At 30.8% G+C, this 21,552-nt stretch overlaps 1 protein-coding gene across 3 annotated transcripts; it reads right to left on the bottom strand.

The window, feature by feature from the left end:
- Positions 1–13,055: 13,055 nt before the first annotated feature.
- On the bottom strand, positions 13,056–17,254 carry LOC107864332 (protein ECERIFERUM 26). Of its 3 annotated transcripts, none has more exons than XM_047408899.1 (3): positions 17,084–17,254; positions 16,166–16,594; positions 13,056–14,073 (listed from the first exon to the last, which is right to left on the bottom strand). In XM_047408899.1, exons 1-3 carry the CDS (start codon positions 17,084–17,086, stop codon positions 13,237–13,239), a joined length of 1,269 nt encoding a protein of 422 aa, XP_047264855.1. In that variant the 5' UTR covers positions 17,087–17,254; the 3' UTR covers positions 13,056–13,236. The 3 variants fall into 3 exon arrangements, with proteins under 3 accessions (XP_047264855.1, XP_047264854.1, XP_016566167.1); XM_047408898.1 differs by having other exon boundaries at positions 16,166–16,558; positions 17,048–17,254; XM_016710681.2 differs by lacking the exon at positions 17,084–17,254 and having other exon boundaries at positions 16,166–16,623.
- Positions 17,255–21,552: the final 4,298 nt, after the last annotated feature.

Genomic DNA, 21,552 nt, shown 5'->3' on the forward strand with positions numbered 1-21,552 from the left:
GATTAGCTTAGAAGTTTTGCCAAACTTTGAGTGCAATAAATCAAAGTGTCAAACGTGTGTGGAATCAAAGTATGCAAAGCATCCTTATAAGTCCGTTGAAAGGAATTTTAATCCTTTAGACTTAGTACACACTGATATTTGTGATATGAAGTCAACACCATCACGTGGTGGGAAAAAGTATTTCATAACTTTTATTAACGATTGCACTAGATATTGTTATGTCTATTTGCTAAATAGTAAGGATGAAGCAATAGATACGTTTAGGCAATATAAAACTGAAGTTGAAAATCAGTTAGATAAAAAGATAAAAATAATAAGAAGTGATAGGTGTTGACACCTAATTTTTTTCCTCCACGACTAAATTTAATCCTAAGTTTCTTTGATTTTAATAAAATTAAAATATTTATTCCATCCGAATAAAAATTTAATAAATATATTTGTACATAATTTTGTCATTTTAAGTAGTGATTATAATTTATCGTTTTCAATTATACGAGATTTTATAATTTTGTTACTTAAATACTTATTTTATAAAATATTAGATTTTAATCAAGGCTTAGAGATTCAAATGATTAAAGTTTTGATTTAAATATAATTTACTCTAAAAAATAATTTATTCGGATAAATATGTGTTTGATTTTATAAAATCAAGAAGCCCGGGATTAAAGGAAGCATTAATTCGCATCGAATTTCAATTTAATTTAGCCAATCTATTAGATTTGGCCATAATTGAAATCAAATTGGCCATAATTGTATGCAATCCGTCAATTAATTTTTAATTTGGTCAAAATTAAATAAATATGGCTAAATTTTAAATCCCAATTGGGGTTATATTTTAAATACCCCCAAAATTCTCAAAAACTCTCATAACTTCTACCTAATTTCACAAAAAATTAATTTCAAATTATACTACATTGTACTATTTTCCCCCAACTTTGTCTTTTCCCAATTTTGAAATTCAAAAGTTGTACTACATTGTATAATTTTCCCCCACATTATCTTCCACCACACCTTATCTTCAATTTTAAAATTTTAAAAACACCCTTAATTGCTTTTTCTCCACATTGGTGGATGACAAGAAATAAATCTTCATCCTTTCCTATAAATACTTTTCTCCCACATTGGTGGAAGAGAGGAAAAAATTCTCATTCTCTCCTATAAATACTACCACTACTTCGGTAAAAAAAGAAAGAAAAAAAAGGCTAGAAAGGTGAAAAAATCCTTTTTGAGCAAAATAACTATTTTTATTTAGTAAAAATTTTTGTTTCATAGAGTTGGTCGGCTAATAAAAAATTTCAAGTTGTCGGCGATGTTTTTTTGGTGGTGGTTGATTTTGACGAAGCTCGTAGTTTCGTTTTGCTTCCCCCAAAAAGGTAAACACATCTTTTTTGTTTTTGTAGTTTTTATTATCGTTTTCTTCTTCATCTTTTTTCTTCTTCATAGTTCGTAGATATAATTTTGTTTGCTGGGATTGTATGTTGTAGATGGCCTTAAAGGCCCTAGGACGTTGTGGTATCGATATTCTAATTATTTTCATGTTCATGATATAAAAATGAGCTAACAATAGTTGTATGTGTCTTTTTTTACTTTATTTTTTGATTATTTTGGATAAAGTTTCAATCTTTGCTGAAAATATGTATTTATGCTTTGTTTAAACTCATTGTTGTTGGATATATTTGTTTTTAGCATGTAAAATTATTTTCTTTATATTGAAAAGAATAGTTAATGTTGAATGTTTCGCCTTTTCACCTTATTCTTTGATTATTTTAGATAAAGTTTAGATCTTTGCTTGAAAAGTATAATCATGTCTTGTTTAAACTTATTATTGTTGAATATGTTTATTTTTAGCATGTAAAGTTATTTTCTTTATGTTAAAAAGAATAGTTAATATTGATTGTTTTGCCTTTTGACCTTATTCTTTGATTATTTTGGATAAAATTTAAATCTTTACTTGAAAAGTCATACCCATTTCTTGTTTAAACTCATTGTTGGTAGATATGTTTGTTTTTAGCATGTAAAGTTATTTTCTTTGTGTTGAAAAAAATTGTTAATATTGATTGTTTTGCCTTTTGACTTTATTTTTTGATTGTCATGTATAAAGTTTTGATCTTTGCTCAAAAGATAAACTCATGTCTTGTTTAAATTTATTGTTGGCGGATATGTTTGTTTTAGTTGTAAAGTTATTTCTATTATGTTGAAAAAATAGTTACTATTGTTTGTTTCGCCTTAATAAAAATAGTAATTGATTAAATCAAGAATTTTTCATTTACTTGTTAATTATTTTAAGGGATCTCCAAAATTTTTATATAAGAGATGAAGTGCTAGCTTTATTTTTCATCCACGATGTTTATTCCTTTTTTTGCATGTTTTCAAATTTATCAAAATAATGAGAAAGTTTGAGTTTTTGTGGCTAAATAGAATTATTTAGATATTTTCGAGTCATGCATAGTATGATTGTGAAACAATATTTCACTTTTAGAAATGCTAAACTTTATTCTAATTTTCTTGCGCCCTTTAGATTGTTATATATGCTCTTTGTGAGTGTAAAGACTTGGTTCGTGTCTCTCATTGATTCATAATATCAAAAGAGACTCAACGATGTCTTAGAAATATAAACCATAGGTCATTACATATTTTTTTTCATAAAATTTTGATTGTTATTTAGATGTATGAATTTTCGTTAATGTCGCCTTAATTGAAATTTAAAGATTCTCTTGCTTGAAAAGTTAACCTTTATTTTCTTTTGTTATATGGATTAGTATCTATGTTTGTTCAATTTTAGAAGTCATGAGTATTTTCCTTGTTGCCTCATCCCTTTACTTTCGCAAGCTTACGTTATTTGTTTCTTGCATTAATTCATTGAATATGACCTTCTTTCTTTTACCTTTATTCATTCTTGTATGAACATAAATCATGAGGCATGTAAGTGGGTATCTTTGCTTTGCATTTTATTTGGTGTGCTTATCATTGTCATTCAAAATTGGTTCTTGATATTTTCTTTTGCTTTGAAATATATCACTTTTATGCCTTGAACGTATATAAATTTCTTTATCTTTTCTTTGCATGCAAAAAAAATGTCTCGAGTCCAAATGGATTTCTCTCCTCTTGCATTTCGTAATGGGCCAATGAGGTCTACCCCTTTGAGTCAAGTTCAAAGTTTAAACCCGAGGTCCACTACATGGTATGCGGATGCTAGAAGATAGATGAAGAAGGAAAATGGGTCAAAATCCAATGATGAGGTCATTAAGAGACTTGAAAAGTCTCAATTTTTACTATTGTCTTCTTTTTATTTATTTATTTATTTATTCATTTATTTCGGCCTCGAAGCCAAAGTTGTATTTAATATAGGTGGAGCAAGACTCGAGCCAAAGGCTCGAAAAATAGTTTAGGACAGGTGACTCTGCTGGGGATCTTTAACTAGGTTCTAACCAAATGTTTGATTTCGTCTTTCGATTAACTATTTATGTGTTTATATGTTTCAATTCTGTAAAGTTTAAATCTCGTATCTCATGACATATTCTTGTATTATTTAAACTGTTTTGGGGTTTCGTGGATGTCCCTGCCCCTATTGTTCAATTCCAATAATGTGTTGGAAATACGAATGGCTTATTAGCACATGAGTCGTCTGATGGATGTTCGTATTTTCAAACCCAAGTCGTCCGCTTGGGAACCTGGTTCAAACCCACTCTAGACACCTAGGGTAGAGCGAAACCAAAATCCTATTGGGAATTCAGGTCATCACGTAGTTCATACATAAAGGGAAATGATAAATTATCCTAAAGGGTTGACCAAAGCCGACATAGGCCGCCTACGTATCCCTTTCTTGGGAATTCAGGTCAAACGTAGTTCGTACATAAACTCATAATGGACCTAAAAATACTCTTATCCATCTTACTAGGATATAAATAAGTACTTCTATGTATGACATGATGTTTGCATTGCATTTGTCTTGATAGAACAAAGGAACAAATGTCTAATGGAGTCATCCCCTTCCTAGTTAACCTCTTCGGTTTTCTCTAGAGTAGGCTTCTTTGATTCTCGAACTCTTTGACTCTTTTGTTGACTGTTCTAGGGCTTTCATTATTTTGCTTCTTGACATGACATGACAATGACAAGTTTTAAGTTACCGTTATACGAAGGGCGATGTGTCATGAGTGGAGTGGAGATCCAATTCAATAATGTTTCCTCCAATTAATCTTTCATGATTTCAATTGTCTTGGAAAATTCTTCCCTCATATTTTCCTTTATTCCATTCTCGAGACTATCGCTTACTGAGTTGAAAAATGATTGGTAGAATAGGGGCGGAGAATATGAATCTCCCTTCGCTGAAATATGTGTAGAGAATATGAATCGCCCATCCTTGGTTGTTGGCTGGGCAACCAAGGATGCCTATGTCTGCATACCTTTTTATTATATTAATGTTCCATACTACTTAATTATTAATTTCTTTATTAAATATAATATAACAATATTATATTATTATTGCATGTTAACGTTCTTACTAAAAGAATATTGTTTGCACGTTTTTTATTTTTTCTTAATTATTGAATGCTCAGCTAAGCTAATTACGTACTAATTGGATATATTTTTTGCTTAGTAAAGTGTGGTTAATAATTTCTTATAGTATAAGTTTTTACAAAGTTTTAATATATATCTTATTTGGTGTATGTCATTTTATTTGAAGATATGGATAATTTTCAAAGTAAGTTGTCAAATTATAAAGATATATGTTTGATTAATTTTGGGACTACACATACAATATTCAGAGACGAGAAATATTTCTCTCATCTAAACATGAACAAGATTAATGTTACTATAATTTCTGGTAGTGCTAATTTGATTGAAGGCTTCGGAAAAGCCATTATAATCTTGCCCAAGGGAACTAAACTCGTCATATATAATGCTATGTTTTCTTCTAAGTCTCGGAGAAACTTGATGAGTTTTAAAAATATTCGTGAAAATAGTTATCATATCAAGACATTTGATGAGATGAATCTTGAATATCTTGGTATCACCAAGAATGTCTCTGGGAAGACATGTGTTAGTGAAAAGTTTCATGTTTTATCTTCTGGCCTGTATTGGACAAAGATTTGTACAATTGAGGCACGTTCTATAGTAAACCAGAAGTTTACTAATTCTAATAATTCGTACTTTGGCATGGTCGTCTGGGACATCCAGGATCAATAGTGATGAGGCGAATAATAGAAAATTCAAATGGGCATCCATTAAAGAACTTGAAGGTTCTTTCGAATGGTGAATTTTCATGTAATGCTTTATCAAGGCAAGCTGATTGTGAGGCCATCACCAACAAAAGTTGGGATTGAGTCTCCCGCGTTCTTAAAACGCATACATGGGGATATTTATGGACCCATTCACCCACCTAGAGGGTCATTTAAATACTTTATGGTCCTAATAGATGCTTCATCTAGATGGTCTCATGTGTGCCTTTTGTCATCTCGCAACTTGGAATTTGCAAAATTATTGGCACAAATAATACGAATACGGGCATAGTTTCCCGATAATCAAATTAAGTCAATTCGCCTTGATAATGCTGCAGAATTTTCATCCCAAACATTTAATGACTATTGCTTATTGATTGGGATAAGAGTGGAGCATCCTGTACCCCATGTTCACACTCAAAATGGCCTTACTAAGTCATTAATTAAACGCCTGCAGTTGATAGCAAGACCATTGCTTATGAAAACTAAGTTACCCACTTTTGTTTGGGGTCATGCAATTTTGCATGCTGCAACACTTGTTCGTCTTAGACCGATAAATTATCATAAATTTTCTCCGTTGCAATTGATTTTGGGTCAAGAGCCTAATATATCTCATTTGAGAATTTTTGGGTGCGGTGTTTATGTGCCTATAGCACCACCAAACCGCACCAAGATGGGCCCCCAAAGAAGGTTAAGAATTTATGTTGGGTTTGAATCACCCTCCATTATTCGCTATCTTGAACCATTAACGGGAGATATGTTCACTGCTCGATTTGCAGATTATTAGTTTGATGAGATAGTTTTCCCAAAATTAGGGGGAGAAGATAGTGACATAAAAAGAGAATTTTGTGGAAAAATTTATCACTATCTAATTTTGATCCACGTGCTTTTATTTGTGAGCAAAAAGTACAAAAGATTATTCATCTGCAGAAAATTGCAAATCAAATGCCGAACGCATTTACTGATTTGAAAAGGATCACCAAATCACATATTCCTGCAGAGAATGTTCCAATTTGAATTGATGTCCCTAAAGGACCATCCACTAGTGTCATAGATAATTAACCTAAAGCACTCTTGAAGCGTGGCAGACCGTTAGGTTCTAAGGATCGAAATCCTAGAAAAAGAAAATAAATGGTCAAGATGACACTACGAAAGATCCACATATGGAAGTTTAAGATTTGAGCAATGTTGATATTCCTGAAAGAATCAATAAGCCTGAGACTCAAGAAAATAAGGAACTATCCATAAATTCAGGTGATGTTGAAACTAATTTGAATCGATCTGAAATGGTAGTGGATTATGTTTTTGCATATAATGTTGCAATGAAAATCATGCAAGACAGTGAGGATCTTGAACCTCGATCTGTCATAGAATGTCGACAAAGAAATGACTGGCCAAAATGACAAGAAGCAATTCAATCTGAATTGAATTCACTTGCCAAACGTAAAGTTTTTGGACCTATAACTTAAACACCTAATGGTGTTAAGCCTATTGTCTATAAATGGGTGTTTGTGCGGAAAAAAATGAGAAAAATGAAATACAAAGGTATAAAGCACGCCTTGTTGCACAAGAATTTTCACAATGACCTGGTGTCGATTATGATGAGACATATTCATCAGTTATGGACGCAATAACATTGCGTTATCTTATTTGTTGCACTGTCCATGAAAGACTTGAAATGCATTTGATGGTTGTGTTAACAGTCTATCTATATGAATCGCTTGATAATGAAATATACATGAAAATTTTTGAAGGATTTAAAATGCCAAAAGCATATAGTTCAAAGCCTCGGGAAATGTATTTCATTAGATTGCAAAGATCATTGTATGGTTTGAAGCAATCTGGACGCATATGGTATAACTGTCATAGTGAATATTTATCTAAAGAAAGTTATACGAATGATGAAATTTGCCCATGAGTTTTCACAAAGAAAACAATGTCGGAGTTTGTTATACTTGTTGTCTATGTCGATGATATAAACCTTATTGGAACGCCAATAGAGCTTCAAAAGGCAATTGATTACCTAAATAAAGAATTTGAGATAAAACATCTCGGAAAGACAAAGTTATGCCTTGGTTTGCAAATTAAGCATTTGACAAACGACATCTTTGTTCATTTATCTGCCTACAAAAAAATGGTGTTGAAACAATTATATATGAATGGAGCACATCCATTATGTACTCTGATGGTTGTTCGATCACTTGATGTGAATAAGGCTCCATTATGTACTCTGATGGTTGTTCGATCACTTGATGTGAATAAGGATCCATTCCGACCTCAAGAAAAGAATGATGAATTCCTTGGTCCAAAATACCATATCTTAGTGCAATTGGTGCACTAATATATCTTGCAAATACTACAAGGCCTGATATTGCCTTTTCAGTAAATTTGCTAGCAGGGTATAGTTCTGCTCCTACTAGGAGACATTAGAATGGGATCAAACACATATTACGATATCTAAAGGGGACTACCGATATGGATTTATTTTATTCTAAAGATTGCAGTTCCAATCTTGTTGGTTATGCTGATGGTGGGTACTTATCTGATCAACATAAAGCTCAGTCTCAAACAGGCTATGTATTCATATGTGGGGGTACTGCCATATCTTGGAGATCAACAAAGCAGTCAATCGTAGCCACTTCATCGAATCACGCTGAGATTATAGCTATTCATGAAGCAAGCCGAGAGTGTGTGTGGTTGAGATCCATAATACATCTCATTCGAGAAAAATGTGGTTTGAAATGTGACAAAGTACCCACAATTTTATATGAAGATAATGCAGCATGCATAACACAACTGAAAGGTGGATTCATAAAAGGAGATAGAACGAAGCATATTTCGCCAAAGCTCTTCTATACACATGAGCTCTAAAAGAATGGTGATATTGATGTACAATTGATTCGTTCAAGTGACAATGTGATTGATTTATTCACCAAGTCTCTTCCAACTGCAACTTTCAAGAAGATGATGCACAAGATTGGAATGCAAAGGTTCAAGGAGTCTTTGGCGATTTTTTTTTTCTAAATATTTCATCCCCTAAAATCGCTCTCAACTTATCATCAATTGATACAACTTTAATATATGTTTTGTTATAAATATTCGATACATTTAACATATGTTGACATATGTAAATTATTTATTTTGGTGAGATATTGAATTTTTAATGATTAGTGAGTAATTTTACGAATTGTATCATTGATGTATCATTATGATACATTTGGAACCAGATTTATCATTTCCAAGATTTGTGCCTAATTTTACTCCCCGTAATAATTGAATCTGTTACTTCCTAAAATAAAAAACTTTTCTGTTTTAAATTTATCACTAATTATGTGTATCACATTATAACATATGTATCATAAATTTAAAAAACCGAGGTATAATGTAATTTAACAAATTGTTGGGATAAAGTGTTATAACACTTAAACATTAAGGATTTATGTAAGTTACCTTAAAATAATCTAAAATTACACAAAACCACTACTTAAGTTTCACTTATTACAAAAAATCTCATCTCTGCAAACATATTACAAAAATTTTATTTTTTCTAAAAATACCTATACATAGCTTCAATGTATATGTAGGCCCTGTTATGTATATGAATCGATTTTATTATGTATATGTCGGCCTTGTTATGTATAAATCGGTCTTGTTATACTTGTTATGAGTATTAATCGGCCTTGTTATATATATGTCGGCCTTGTCATATACAAAGGTTTCTATGTAAATGTCGACCTTGTTATGTATATGAATCGGAAGAGAGAGTAAAATAGTTAAAAAAATGGGAGGAATTATAAATAATTTTAATAAGACTGGAATTTATGTTATTTTTACTAAAATAATTACGCCATCTCTCTTGGGCCTGATTAACTCATGTCAATTCATGTTGAGAAATATGTTTCTTTCTCCCGTTCCCATGTCCCTAACTTTTGGTACAAGCCATTTAGCTAGTGCTTCCATTGGGCTTTACTTATAATAATCTTTTTTAGCTTCCCTCTTCGCTATCGTGTATTTCTGGTGATGAGACATAATTAAGTTTGATATTAAATTTATATATCATGTTTGATTGATAGTATAAATTTATTTTGGGACAAATTTATACCATTAACTAAATATATAAATCTAATACTCTCCCGTCCCATTTTCTGAGTCGCCATTTTTTTTTTTGGTTCGTCCCAAAAAGAATGTCACATTTTCTTATTTGATAATTATTTAATGATATTATTCTCATTTTATTCGTAGTGGGTCCCACTTATTAAGAAAATACAACTAAAAAATAAACATTAAGAGAGGCAATTTTATAAACTTTACAAAGCTATCACTTATTTCTTAAACTCCGTGCCCGGTCAAATGACGACACATAAAATGGGACGGAAGTAGTCCTAAATTTAATCTTGTGATATCCCATCTTATCCTATTTAATTTGAAATTATTTTATACCACCTCCCATATGACATAAATTAGTCCAAAAATTATAATCTCAGGACAATAATCTCGAGATAATTTAGTTACGTTTCAAACGACCCCTTTAAAGGCTTCTTCGACTTCTGGTCTTGGAAACTTCCAACAACATTCTCTTTTAGTTTTAGAAACTTTTTGTACCTTCTTATTTCATCACCATGATAATTGTTCTATTTTTTTTATTTGGTAATTGAGAATAACATTAAACAAACTTAAGTGGCATACATATTGAAATCCTTGGTAAGGGACTTCTCAAGATCTTGCCAGTAGGATAATTTTGAAATTTTTGGATATCAGCTAATCTTACAAGGATGAATTGATATGGAACAACAAAATTAATTCTAATCACATATTGTCCTCCTCCTAATAATAAGTCATGTCATTGTTAATTTTTTGTTAATAAGAATACACAAAAAAATATATATGGGAAAGGATAAAAACGACACTTCAAATTAAACTATTTCCATGAAATTGCCGTGGAATTTAAATTTCACTTTCTAGCCATTTCAATTTACTGTCTTGTTATATATCGTTTCTACACCCCTTCTATACAGTTTCTATACAAATCTTATACATATAAATATTCTATACAAAAATTAGACATTTTTTATACACAATTTATATAATATCCGTCCATTTTTCGTAGACATTTTATACAACAATTATATAATTTTCATACACTTTCTATATATTTTACACATATACATACTTGATAAAACTACACAATTTCTATACATATATCTAATAAAGATACGTATTCTATTTAATAATTATACCATTTTTATATAATTTAATTATTATTTCTAAACAATAAAAAAAGCAAAATATTTGATCAATTAAAAAATTTATAGCAAAAAAAATTGAAATATTTTTAAAAGGGCCGAATTGCCCAAGTTGAATACTGTATCAGTATTATATATGGACTATATCAGTATTGTATATGAACTGTATATGAATTACGTACGCCAAAATGACCCAAATTAGGAAATGACTATAAAAAGAAAATAGTATTTCCGACTGACCACTTGTTAAAAAAAATTTCAAACTAAGTGCTATGCAGTATCTTTTCCCAAATATATAACCAATACCCATCAAGTAAAAATGGAGCTACCACACACTTTCAACATATATATAAATTTATATGAAACTAATAAGGAGGAACAATATAATAAATGTATAGTAATCAACATATTTTCTACGCATGAAATAAGTGTAAACATATTAATTGAGTTCACCACATTCACACACCAAGTGGTAAAAGGAAAAGAAATAATAAATTATATAACGATAATTTCAGTTTATCACTCCCTATTATTTATAAGTCATTTAAATGTATAAAAATAAATATATAGTATATAATAACAAGGATAAAATAGACATAAAATGATAAATTATACATAATTTTTAAAATAGAACAAGTAAAGTTAGATCATTATTTTTAGTTTACTGGAACGAACAAGTAAAAATAGACGAAAATAGTAATAAATTAAAGTGAAGCCAACAATTAAAAAAAAAAAAAGGGGGGGAACAAAAGAGTTATTTTAGGAAATGAATTAATTTATAAAAATGAGGGATGAATGAATTGGACATTATTTTATAGGCATTAAATAAGGAAAAAGTATTAATATTGTGTATACATTAGGAAATAATTTGATAGATTAATCATTAGCTTGGGTTAGCTACCAAAATCAAATACTTTCATAAGGCTATATATTTAAGAGAAATTCATAAGTATTTCTCACTATTTTTAGACTGTCGAATATCAAATCATATATTCTTCAATGACCTCTACAAAGCTCTCCCTTTCCTCAATTTTGCTGCATTGCTTCGTTTGCTTTCTTCGTTGGCTCTTCATCATTGTAAATCCATATTTATTCCTTTTAAACTTGATTCATTGAATAAATAAAAAAAAAACATGTCTTACTTTTTAAGGCAATTTTCATTTTTATATGTATAGTTTTTGAATAGTTGACTTAAACAAAGTAAACTCAGAATTATTAAACTATATCATCGGTATATAAATATTAAACTCTGAATTCTCGAAATAACTTATCCCGAGTAACTTGTTTCCAACCAAACGAATATATTTTTATGACACAATTTCATGAAATGCAGGTGTTGAAGGTACATATGTTAAAGCAGACAGTACTGTCGATTTATGCGTTCAAGTTCCCGGTATGGGAGGGAAATATTGTTGCGCAACAGCAGTACAAGGATGTTATCCTTCTCTTGCTGCATGTCATAAAGTTTGTCACTAATGACAATTTTTCAAGAACTAATAATGTCTATTAATTCGTGAATTATTATGATATTTTTTTAATTAGAAGTCGTGAATTTGAGTTTCATATTGCTATTTAAGTTGATGCATAAGGAAAGTGAAAATTGAACTTTTATTAATAAAAATTCAATTGCAATTATTAGTACTTTAAATTCAGATATCTTAATCATATTTATTTTACTTTTGTTCATTTGAAATTTAATGTTTATATATTATATCATATGTAAACCAAGAGTACTACTAGCATGATGAACTAAAAATTCTCCATGACCTATTGTTAAGAATAATGAATTACTATTTTTGTTAATATTATTTATCCAACCCAGCAATCAGATGCTTCGACCCGCAGTGATTGCTGGGCCACTCGTTGAAGATAAGAGTACATTGAACTCATATGAAGTTTTACCATGGGAGAATTGTATCCATCAAGCAAATATAGGTTCAATCAAAATTTACTTCAGTGAAAAATTTGCAAGTACAGTTTAGGGGAGGCGGACATATGAGTATTCAGACTATAATAATATACATATGGCAAACTTGCAAATACAATTTGCATCGACCCTACCTTATGAGTATTCAAACTATAACAATTTCAATGAACAGTCACTCACTTTTGACAATTATACAATTTCAGAAGATGATCTTCACTTTGATGTGAAAATGAACTTTTAATCTCTTCTAACATTTATATATTATTTTACTATATATTGTTAGTTAGGGTTGATCCTGCATAATCTCATTTTTCATTTTTCCTTCTCCAACCTCCAATTTTCTCTGTGTGTTTGTGTGTAAAAAGTAGATTCTTTGAAATTTTTGGACACTATATTTCATTGTCTAAAATATGAACATTATTCACATTATTCAGGAATAATCAAGACACAAGATGAAAAGATTTGAAAATTAGATTCTACTAAAGAAAAGACAGGTTATTAATTCTCTAACTCAAATAAAAGTAAGAAGTTCTAAAGTCCAACTTTTGTAATGTAACAAACCAACAACCACTAAACTAAATTTATTCTCCTATGTTTACAATAAATTTATTCTCCTATGTTTATAATATATTTAAGCCCAAAGCTTTGTAACACATGGCTAATAACTTTTCCAAACACAACATAGAAAAATTACTAAATAAATATTGGTCTTTGGATCTTACACCAAATTAAACTATGGAACAAGAAGTGAAACACATACATTTAACTTCAAGTACCAGAACATTTAGATATCCCACATGTGTGATTATAATGGATATGTTTTCACTGTTATTATTCAAGCAATAAATCATTCGCTGTTTAGCTCATTTTTCAACTTCATTATCTCATCCTCAGGCAAAGTCATGGTCACAATCTTCCCTTCGGCCTCATTTGGTCCAGCCGGAAGCACCAACACGGTCCCTGCATCGCCAACTCCATCTATCAAGTAACTTACATTCCTCGGTTTGTGTCCTCTCCAATCGAATCCATAGAGATCAGCGCCTTCTACGTTCACGAAAGTCAGATTTGCTCCATAAACGACTACATCCGACACTCCATGCTCTTTCTCGATGGCTTCATCGATCTTTAATCGCTCGTCGATGATCTCATTTTTAATCAACCTTGCTAATTCACTAGGATTAGCTTCACTAATTGAGTAATCAACCTTAACCACACCAATGACTTGAGTGTTTCCTATAAGGCCCTCTTTCTTCTCCTCACCTTTTTTGCAAATTGTTACAACTTGTGGGCCAGGCCCATCTCTAATTCTAGAAATGGATTGCCAAATAACAACACACAGTGATTCAAATGGGCCTTGAATGCCTAATTTAGATTGCAATTGGTCCAATTTGGAGGCACTAACATGGATTGAAAATGACTTCATCTTGCAACTATTGTTAACAATCCAATGATCCTCAACCGGGTCGACCCGTTTAATGGAAAGTGGATCCTCCACAATCTTTTGCATGGTTTGGGTTGAATTTGCTTTGGTCAATGAATGGGCCAAGTTAAGGGGCTTAGGTGGTTGGTATCCACCAAATACTTTTCCCAATAGGTTCCAAAATTCAGTTGTTGTGAATACATCTCCAAGTACATGGGCCCAACTTAAGCCCAATGAAATTCCACCACATTTGAATTTAGTATGCTACATAAATACCACAAGATATAAATAAGTCAACTATTAATTACCAACAAGAAAAATACAAAAAGAAAGGAAAAGTATAAGAAAAACCCCAAAAAATAAAATATATAGGAAGGAGGTAAGTTTATTTGTATAATTAAAGACAATATTGTCATCAATCAATTCGGGTATTAAGCATCCTTCACTTTCACCCCTGAGATTGTGAGTTTGAGTCACCAAGAGAGCGAAAAGGTAGGAGCTCCTAAGAAAGAGTAAAAAAGATAGTACTCCCTCCGTTCACTTTTACTTGTCACTGATTTCCTAATTGAATTTTTATTTTTATTTGTCATTTTTGATATATCAAGAAAAGACAGCTTCTTCTTTTTTCTTTCTTCCATTTTATCCTTAGCATTAATTGTTTTTTCTCAAAATTAATTTCAAGACACAAAGTAAACATCATTTAATAGAGGTACTATGATAACATAATCATGTTATTAATTATTTTTTTTAATAGGTGTGTCATCTCAATTTGTGACAATTAAAGCCGAATGGAGGAAGTACAAAACAAAGGACAAAATAAACCCCACAAAGATAACAAAAGAATTTGCGTACAACCTACTATCTTCAGACACTATTAGTGAAATTACATGAGATATATTGTTGCAAGAACCAAATAAATGACACTAGACAAGTGTGAGCTATTTTTTTCTTAGTTAGTTAATCAATAAAAGCCAGGTAAAATAAAGTGGTGGGTTGTGTGTGTGTGGTGGGGGGGGGGGGGATTAATAGTGTAATTTGAGGTAACTTTTAAAAAAAAAAATGGCAAACAATTTTTCTTGTCTATTTCCTTTAATTTGCAAATTTTTGGTGCATTTATTACTGAACTACCTCAATTTATTGAAATTTTAGGTGCATTTATTAGTGAACTACCTCAATTTATTTGCAGTTATAACTTGGTAAAAATTAGGTACAGAATCACAAGGAGTGTGGTGGAATATTTGTAATCCTTTCATTTTTAGCAAAATGTATTGATTGAGTTCAAGTATTGGCAATAATAAGAAAGAAATTCCACTAGTAAAAAACTCTCTATCATATTTGTTGGATTGCTCGCGATGCAAATTCGAATTAATAGAGTATGTATTTTTGCTGAGAGGTGTCGAATTTAAATATTAAAATAAAAAACGTTGATAGAAAATATTTTATCCTATTAAGTAGCCATTCAAGATGTGAATTTGAATTAATCTGAGTAACAATTAACGAAACATGAAACAAGAGCTCGTTTATTAAATTTTGCTATAGTATTTTGTATTACTTGGTGCCCAATGTACAATTACACGTGTAATAATATCTTATCAAAATTCCAATAAAATGTCTTCAATTTGTTCTGAAAATTGATGATTAATCATTTACTTCTCAGGTTTCGGGAATTTACATTAAGGGAAATTCAAACGTTATTTCAGAAATTCATCATAATTCTATTTTATTTCTTCCATTTAAATTTTATGATTTTATCAGAGCCCTAGAAAAATAAATAAAAAAAATTCTCTAAAATTATAATCATACTCCCACCACTAAAACCATCCCTCTTACCTTATTGAACCTGAAAATGAAGAACTTCTTGATAGAAATCGCTTTATTTCCTAAGTGAACCTATTGTATGAATCATACCCTAATCCTAAAACCATCCTTGTTTCCCCCCAAGAAAGAGTTAAAAGTGAAACATAATGTTCGAAATCTGAGTATGAAGAACTTCTTGATAGAAATTGCTTTATTTCCTAAGTGAACCTATTGTACGAATCATACCCTAACCCTAAAATCATCCTTGTTTCCCCCTAAGAAAGAATTAAAAGTGAAACATAATGCTCTGAGTAGGAAGAACTTCTTGATAGAAATCGCTTTATTTCCTAACTGGTACTCAAATCATACCCCCAGCCCTAAAACCATCCTTGTTTCCCCGCATCCAAGAAAAGAGTAAAAGTGAAACATAAAGCTCGAAATCTGAGTATGAAGAACTTCTTAGTTACCAGTTTATTCTATTAATGAGTTTATTCAACGCAAATTTAAATTAATCAGGCCAGTAACTTTGAAGCTGTTTCGAGGGAGTAGTAGTATATACCTGTATGAGGATTGGAGGTGAGAAAGCCAATTCAGGACCAAGAACTTGATTAGAAGCAAGTAATTTTTCAAGTGGAGCATCTTTCATTTCTAGCCATTCTTCCAAAGTTTTATCACATTGTGCTTCAATAAACCTAGCTCCACAATCATTACATTTTATATAAGGTCTCCCTGATTCAGCCCTTCTGAACCTACCATTAGTCATATAAAAATAATTGAACCAAGAAAACATTGGCTCTTTTATTTTATAAACTGTGACATCTTGAAACGCTTGGCTATCAAAGTAATAAATCCCCCTTAAATAGTGTAATTTCATGGCTAAATCCATGTTGCTTGGCTCATAAACAACATCCTGTCCTGTTACTCTTGCTGGTCCAACTGAGGATAATTTTATGTTGTAGATTAGACCATCTTCTGATTTTGAAGACACCATTTTTAGAATACGTTAAATACTTATTTATAAAACATATACACATGTATACGTTAAATATATACTACTTTAGATTTAGAAGATATACACACACACATATATATACACCGTTCAATATATACACTACTTTAAATAAAAATATAAAACATATGCTACTTAATATAATAAATTAATAATACTTGGTAGTAAATTAATAATGTATTAAAACTAAGTTTTTAATTTAAGTTTGTGAAATTTTGAATTTTCAAAAAAAAAAACTTAACCGGGCAAGGCAGGTTAACCGGTGGACCCAAACCGGGTTGGGTCTGAGCCGGGTTAACCGGGCCCAAATCAAAAATCCAACCGAATCGGGACCCCTAAAGCCCTTGAGCTTAGCAGGCCGGGTCAAACCGGGCAGGTTTGGGCCGGTTAAAAACCGGTCCGTTTGACATCCTTAATTGAGGATAATTTTATGTTGTAGATTAGACCATCTTCTGATTTTGAAGACACCATTTTTGGAATAAAGTTTTTTTTTTTTTTTTTTTTTTTTTTTTGAATTAAAGATTTGGAGTAGAGGAGCTTATAGACAATGGGATGTTCTTGATTACATAAAAGATGATTTATATAGGCTTTTTTGAGGTGAGATAATAAAGTAATAAGCTAGCAATATAATGGCTTACTTATGTATAGCACATGCTCCATTAAATTAGCTGTATTTATAATAGAGGTATAGGTTATTTGTAAGAGTTAAAATGAGCTGAGTTAACAAATGAACGGATAAATATTATGTATACTGAATTGAAATAGGATGAATAGAGATGAACTAAACGATGTATCATAATTCAATTAGTTCAACTTTTACCAAGTTATATTTTTTTTTCTGTTCACTTATAACTTGTATAATAACCAAGAAAAATTAATATAACTTTTTCTCTCTTTATTATAAATATATAAAACAATCAAACAAAAAAATTTATTTTCGAAAACGTGGTTGAGAAAAGCATGTTTAACTCACCCAATTGTAATTGTGTCAACTGTCATATAAAGTCAAATCAAATTTACAAGAACGATGTATTTTCAAAAGTTCTATACTTGTGGATTTCTTCAAGTTTTCTAAATATGTACGTTCCTTAATAGTATTATATAACAAGGGCATGTCGATGCACAAAACTTTATGCATTCAAGTAGGGTTCGGGGAAGGGCCACATTCTTAGACGAGAAGTAGACAGCCTATTCTAAATTCTAATGCAAGTATTTAGTGGTTAGTTTACTTTCACGGCTCGAATCTCTGAATTGTAGGTTATAAGTCACAAGATATACAAAAATAACTTTACCGTTGCTACAAAGCGCTCAGCCTCTCACTTTTTTATCCTTCTTATTTTGGTTTCTTTAATGTCTTTTTTTCCCTGCTGTGTGACTATAGAAGTTTTTTTCCTCATCACAATTTAGACAGAAACGCAAACATTCACATCTTTCATCAGGACAAAATCATCAAGTAATGAAGTACTACGTATAGTGTTCAATTACTTGAAACTTACTTCCTTTTTTTCTTTGTAATTTAACTTTTTGGGTAATCATTAAAGTTGATGGCATGTGACGAGGAGGTCATAGATTCTAACTACGAAAATAGTCTCTAGCAAAAATGCAAGAGAGTAAGAATGCTGCATACAATAGACCATTCACCTTTGTGATCCTGCATTTCTTCGAATCCTGTACATAGCAAAAACCTAACAAGGTAAATTTACATGAAATTATCCACTCTTACTATCCTATATTTCAAGACCTTTATTATTATTTCTTCACCGGGTGTGCGGGCCCGTTTTAGGATCCAAATAATCTGGATTTACACTAGATAGTCCCACACTTCGAAGTAAAATTTCCTATTAAAAGTAAATTCACACTCATAATTTGAATTCGAGACCTCTGACTAACTGTCCCTTGTTATATTTTTGTTTATATTTTTGTAAGATGTCAAATAGTTTAAAATAAGTTTAGCTTGTCAAAACCACTGACATTTTGGATAGCAGTCGTATAAAATGAATAAGATAGTAGTCGTTATCTAAGTAATTAAAGAGCTAATAAAATCTTACTGGGGGAAAAGAAGTACATATAGGTGGGAAGGCTTTAATTTTGGTAGTTGGAGAAACTTATTGCAAGTTATTTATGGGCGTTGTATTGTCCACATTGAGGTGGTTGTGTGATTAATTTTGCAAAAAACTATTCCCGTCTATTTTTATTTGTTCACTATTGAGTGAAACCCCAAACAATAAATAATAAGATAATTTTACTATATCACTCTTTGAATATAATAAATTTAAGTAAAAAGGTTGTGAAAAATATCTATACTTTGGTGAAATTTACAGTTACGCATCTTGAACTTTGCGGGGTCCTATGACCCCCATAGGCTATTTTTTATCATATTTAACTGGCATATATTTGGCACTTGAACTACTACGTGTATTTTATGCACACTGAGCGCGTAAGAAAAAATGTTTGATAAAAGAAAAAATGTTTGATAAGGGGCAAAAATATGCCAGTTAAATACGATAAAAAATAGACTGGGGGAGGTCAGAGGACCCCCGGAGAGTTCAGATTGCGTAACTGCAAATTTCGCGTAAGTACAAGTATTTTTCACACATTTTCCCCTAAATTTAATGATTTAAAAAATGTATTAAGTAATGGCTATAGTTAATATCTAACGGTAAAATAGACACAAATAAATAAATTATTTTTGTTTTTCAAACTTGACAAATATTACTAAACAATTATTTTTAATATGATAATGAATAAATAAAGATGGACGGAGGACCTAAAAGAAATTATTACCGTATATGCAAAGCCTAGTTGCCTACCCATTTAGCCATTACATATTACCTATTCAAGTCATCTCCTTCACTGCAAAAGATGAAAATTTGGGTGCAATAAAAATGCGTACCAATTTTAGAGGTGCAATATTAAATATTTCACAAGATATATACACGTAATAATACTATAGTGTACTTACTAGACAACTGTACACTATTCATTTTTAGTAGGTTGCCCCATTAAAATATTACTCCCTTTGTCCCAAAAATAATTGTCTGGAGGTGATTGGACTCGTTCACAAAGTTAAATTTGATTAAATTAATTAAATATTAATAAAAAGTTAAATGAAAAGGATTGTAAGTATTAAGTAGTAATTTTTTTTTTACATTAGTATTGTTAAAAAAGATAATCTTAGGATGTTGAATACTTTGACTCTCGAGAAGTAAAACATTCGAAGTGAAAGTAGTGGTAAAATGTAACTATGTAAGGATACACAAGGGACTCACAATCTCACATTACCAACGTAAGGGGAAGTTCTATATTTTTATATAATTAATTCTATCTTATATATAGTTTATTTACATTTTTACATTTTAAATTTCTTTAATGAAAATTAATATTTTTTGTATATTTTGAATTTTCTTAGTGAAAAACTTTGGCTCGATATTGATTTAGGTTTTCTATCATCATGAGTAGTGCTCTACATTCAAGCTAATATTAGGGGAACGTTAATAGGAAAAAAACAACCTTATTATAACACTTTAATAATTGTTCTTATATCTACGACATAATTCCCCACGACATATTACAAAAATTATTAATTAATACGACCCACAAAAATAAATGAGAAAGCCCATAATATAGGTATACTTATTCATCATTATAATTATAACAAACAAAAATGGAAATAAATATTAAATACATTACTTAGTAGTACAGTTGAGAGTTGCAACAAAGAGCTATTTATTAAGACAATGCAAGTTCATGAATGCCGTGGAAACAACGGCCTGATGTAGAGTTACGATCAGATTCATCTAAATTTAATATTTTTAATGCGAAATGTAAATTTGTGGAAAAAATATTAGAATTGAAATAAATGTAACTTTTGAACTCATAATTTTAAATTCGATCAATATTACAAATTCTAAAAATTAAACTCATGAATTTAAATTCTGAATTCGGCTATGCACAAAATGGTCGAAGTCCATACAAGTTATGTGGATTATCTATATATGCTTTTATCTAAGAAACACTTCTTTTTCTTAAATTAAATTCAGGCTTTAATACATGCGATACAAGTATGATCATGATCATGACACTTTTGAGTATTTTTGTAGACTAGTCACTAAAGGGCTCTTTTGTCATTTCTCTATTATTTGTAATGTTGTATAAATAGAACCTTGTAGGGTTTATTTTCTTAGTTTATGCTTGATATTGAAGATACTACTCTTGTGAGAGAGAGTTCTCAAAACTGAAATTAGGGCATAGCATAAGAGTGGATTCTCTTGTGTGTTGCAAAGCTTGAGACTTTGATGCTTTGAGAGGTGGATGCCCCTCTTGTGTCATTGTAAGAGTTAGGTGTTTGTTGTATGAAGTGTTAAAGGTCCAAGAGTGAATATGCCCTTGGATTGTTAAGACTACATCAACACTTGTCTAACTATCTATTTTTGTTTCTTGTCCTAATCTTGTAGTTTGTGTTGTTGTTGTTCAAGCCGTTTAGTTATTGTGGTTATAACATTGTTTTTCTTCATTTTTATTGTCATAATATAATTTGGTTTGCTGCTGGAAATTAGGTGTTAAACACCTCATTACATGGTGTTCTTGTTGTGTTCTTGAATCCGAGAGGGGTCACCAAAAGAGGTCCATAGTTCTTTGAACTAGTGGACTGTTTTGGTGTTTGTTTTCTTGTGTTCTTGGACTGTCTTGTATCATTTGGTATCAGACCAAAGTTTGATTTTGTTCCAACAAAATCAATCTTGGGATTGTTATCTTGAAAATAAAAAAAAAAAGTGAAAAGAAAGAAAAGTTACTGTTCACGTTTTTAGGATCTTTCAAAAAAACTTGATTTTTGTGTGTTTCTAGTGTTAGATCCTTGTTCCCTAACACTATTAGAGTCTAGAAATTAAAAATCCCAACAAAAAAGAAGTGTCAAAATAGAAAATCCCCCCCCCCCC

This window comes from Capsicum annuum, chromosome 3 (assembly GCF_002878395.1).
Source record: "Capsicum annuum cultivar UCD-10X-F1 chromosome 3, UCD10Xv1.1, whole genome shotgun sequence".
NCBI lineage: Eukaryota > Viridiplantae > Streptophyta > Magnoliopsida > Solanales > Solanaceae > Capsicum > Capsicum annuum.